At 46.2% G+C, this 3,177-nt stretch overlaps 1 protein-coding gene across 1 annotated transcript in view; it reads left to right on the plus strand.

Annotated features, from left to right (window-relative positions):
* Positions 1-713: 713 nt before the first annotated feature.
* PDPR (pyruvate dehydrogenase phosphatase regulatory subunit) overlaps positions 714-3,177 on the plus strand; it is a 20,200-nt gene continuing 17,736 nt past the window's right edge. The window contains exon 1 of the mRNA XM_009883153.1: positions 714-940. Within this exon, the coding sequence (XP_009881455.1) occupies positions 714-940 (227 nt within the window). The remainder of the gene's footprint in view (positions 941-3,177) is intronic.

Consider the following 3,177-nt stretch of genomic DNA (forward strand, 5'->3'; position numbering starts at 1 on the left):
TTCCCGGTCTCGATCGGGGTGTGAGGCGTGCGTGGCGGGCTGCGGAGAGGAGAGGCAGCAGAGACTAACCTGCTTAGCGCAGGCATGGTGTGAAATTGCAGCCGTGGTCTCTGGGCTGAGCTCCGTGGGGTGTCAGCGCAGCCAGAGGCGCCGGGTAACGTCCTGTGGTAAAGCTGACACTGTCGGAGAGCGCGCTTCTAGTTACTCCCGTCACAGACTTGGTTTCTTTTCTCAGGTAAAGGCCTGACAGCGTTAATAATCAAGCTTACTTGCATCCTATTAACCTCAGCCTTTACGAAGGCTTTCAGAGCATGTTCTGTACCTGCTGGCTTTCTCTCATCTACCTGGTGTTGGTGTGAGAGCAGTCTCAATGCTCTCTTCCAGCTTTTGTCTGGTTCTTTTTTCGTTGCCAAGTTATGCTGCCATCAAAAACAAAGGGTTTTATACTGCTCTGTACCCGTTATAAGCTTAAATCTTCATAGCAAGACTTGTTTCAGGGTGGAGTAATTGCTCTCCTATTTGTTTACTCATCAGCTCTACCGTGTCCACTTATACCCGATGCACCATGTGATGTTTGCCGCTGCCAACCTTGTATATAATAAGATAAGTGGTAACGCGATTCTTGTCTTTTCCTTCCTAGAAGGAGTGGTACTGAGGTAACGTCTGAACACATCTAGGTGGTGCTTTAAGAAAACTGCCAAATAGCTGCTGGGATGTTTCTCCGATTACTGTCAGATGTCCGGTGGCGGGCAGCTAACCCAAAATGGAGAAGAATGACCTGCTGCCAGCGAAGTACCTCAAGTACAGCAGAACCTCACCCAGTTTCCTTGCCAGCACAGGCACAGGTTGTCATCTGTGGTGGTGGAATCATGGGCACTTCCGTGGCATATCACCTTTCCAAGATGGGTTGGAAGGATATAGTCTTACTTGAGCAGGGCAGGTAAGGATTTCTGGGAACAAAACCAAAGGAACAGGACTGCTGGAATGTGTTTTTTCTACCTCTTCACCTGGACTTGGACCCATGGAATAAACTTATACTGAACATTAGTAACGACACTTCTTCTTCACAGCACAGGGCAGACCTGCGAGGTGAAGGGTATCTCTTGTGTGATTGTAATGGGTTAACCTTAAGTAAGGGCCAAACTCCCACACAGCCGCTCACTTTCCCTCCTCAGCAAGACAGGGAGAAAGTAGGCTGAGAAAGCTCATGGATCAAGATAAAGACACAGAGATTGCTTACCGGTTATTGTGGGTAAAACAGCCTTGCTATAGGGAGAATTAATTTAAAATAATTAAAGAATTATTTTATTTCATGCTAGTTAAAATAGATTCAGGTAGTGATAAACAAAAAACCAATGTTAAAACGCCACCTTGCCTTTCCCGTGCTCAACTTCACTCCTGCACTCCTGGGTCTTCTATCCACCCCTGCACCCCAAGGAGCATGGGGGATGCACAGCAGGGGTATGGTCAGTGCTGGGCACCACTGTGGGTCCTCTGCGGGCTGCGGTTCCCTTTGGCAGAACTCTGCCCTGGCCTGGGTTTTCCGTGGGCCACAGTTCCTTCGGGGGTTATCCATCTGCTCTGGTGTAATCGCAGGTAATCATATAAAACAAAATGCAGCTGGCAAAGATGGAGCATTTTAAGAGAATTAAAAATCTGTGTAAATCATCCAGCCCCTATTGACCGTCTCTAGAAGTATATAAAATATTACACCGCTAGCAAAGCTTAAGAGATTGTGGGAGGTTACTGTGGAGGTTATAAGCAGACATCGCTAAAACATCATCCTGTAAGCTGGTTAAAGGCTCAGATTATCTAGTTTGTCTGTTGCAGGATTTAGTGCCTACCTGTAGAAAGGCGAAGGCCGTTACAGTTTGGCCGTTACAGAGCGCACAGGTCTTTGTGCGCTCATCGGTGAATTGGATCTGCACAGACTCACAGAATGGTCAGGGTTGGAAGGGCCCTCTGGAGATCATCTAGTCCAACCCCCCCGCCAGAGCAGGGTCACCTACAACAGGTTGCACAGGAGTTGCAGTCTGTGGCGGAGTATGTAGATCTTGTTGAAAGCTGACTGTGCGGGTGTTGCCTGTTGTTTAGATTTCTGTTTCAGAGGTAGAGTCATGTTGTTTTCATTAAGCAATATGGGGACAGTGCTAAGACTTCGGGGCGTTGAAGAGGTGTTAGAGGAGCAGCTTCTAACACCCTAAATAGGTGCTGGACTAAGGACATTTACCGTCTAGCTTAGAGCTTACTGCCTGATGCTGCCTTCAAGAGTAATTAGCCATGATTCCTTGACTTTGCGTGGCTGGGAAGCAGGTAGTATCAAGTTCTTTATAGCTGCAAAGAGAGGAAATTGGGTAGTCCCATCTGAGACCTTGTGAGCAGTGTTCTTCTGAGTGAAATTAGCTGCTGGGCTTCATTTTTTCAGGAAACGTAATCATTACCCACCTGGAGTGGGGTATAAATATCCTGTTACAGATCTCCGTTGAGTTGGGTGCTGTACAAGCTCAGTCCATGCGCCTGCTCAAGCAGAAAGAACACTGAACTGTCTTACGTGAAGCACAGCATGGTGAGACCATGCTTCAGCTGTCTGGGTTGTGATTGAGTAAGGACGTAGCAAACAGAATACTCGACACAACTGATTCTTACGTTGAGAGAATATGGAACACGCAAAGCCAAAAGCAATCTTGTCAAAGGCAAGTGGAAAAATGCAGGATTGCTTTAGCAGCAGGAAAGATGACTTGGAAGTATTGTGGAAGCAGGTTGCAAGGGAGATGCTTAAATCTAATTGTCTTGTTATCCCCTGTCTACGCTGCAGAGAGTTTTTAATAGATTTCTGTCTCTACAACAGCCCTTCACCAAATAGGTAGATGGGCAGTGGTTTCAGGGCAGTTTAAAAAGGGACAAGAAATGTGTGTACCCATCTATGGCAGTTGCTGCACAGTAGGCGGGACTCATTCTTACTGTAAACTGCAAAGATGCAAGACTTGAATCCACATTAATTTTCATTTGAGGGAAATCATGCTTTGGAGAAAGGAAGAATCGGGTAGGTAGGTCAACTTAAGCGTAAGGTAATATTTTTTTTAGGTGCTTTCTTTGAAAAATTTCAGTGTTTATGACTAGTTAAAGAGAAAAGGTTGTGGAATACAATCCGTTTTCAAAAGTGAGCTAAAGGAAGAG

Source organism: Charadrius vociferus, unplaced genomic scaffold (genome assembly GCF_000708025.1).
Source record: "Charadrius vociferus isolate BGI_N301 unplaced genomic scaffold, ASM70802v2 scaffold1434, whole genome shotgun sequence".
In the NCBI taxonomy this organism is placed as follows: domain Eukaryota; kingdom Metazoa; phylum Chordata; class Aves; order Charadriiformes; family Charadriidae; genus Charadrius; species Charadrius vociferus.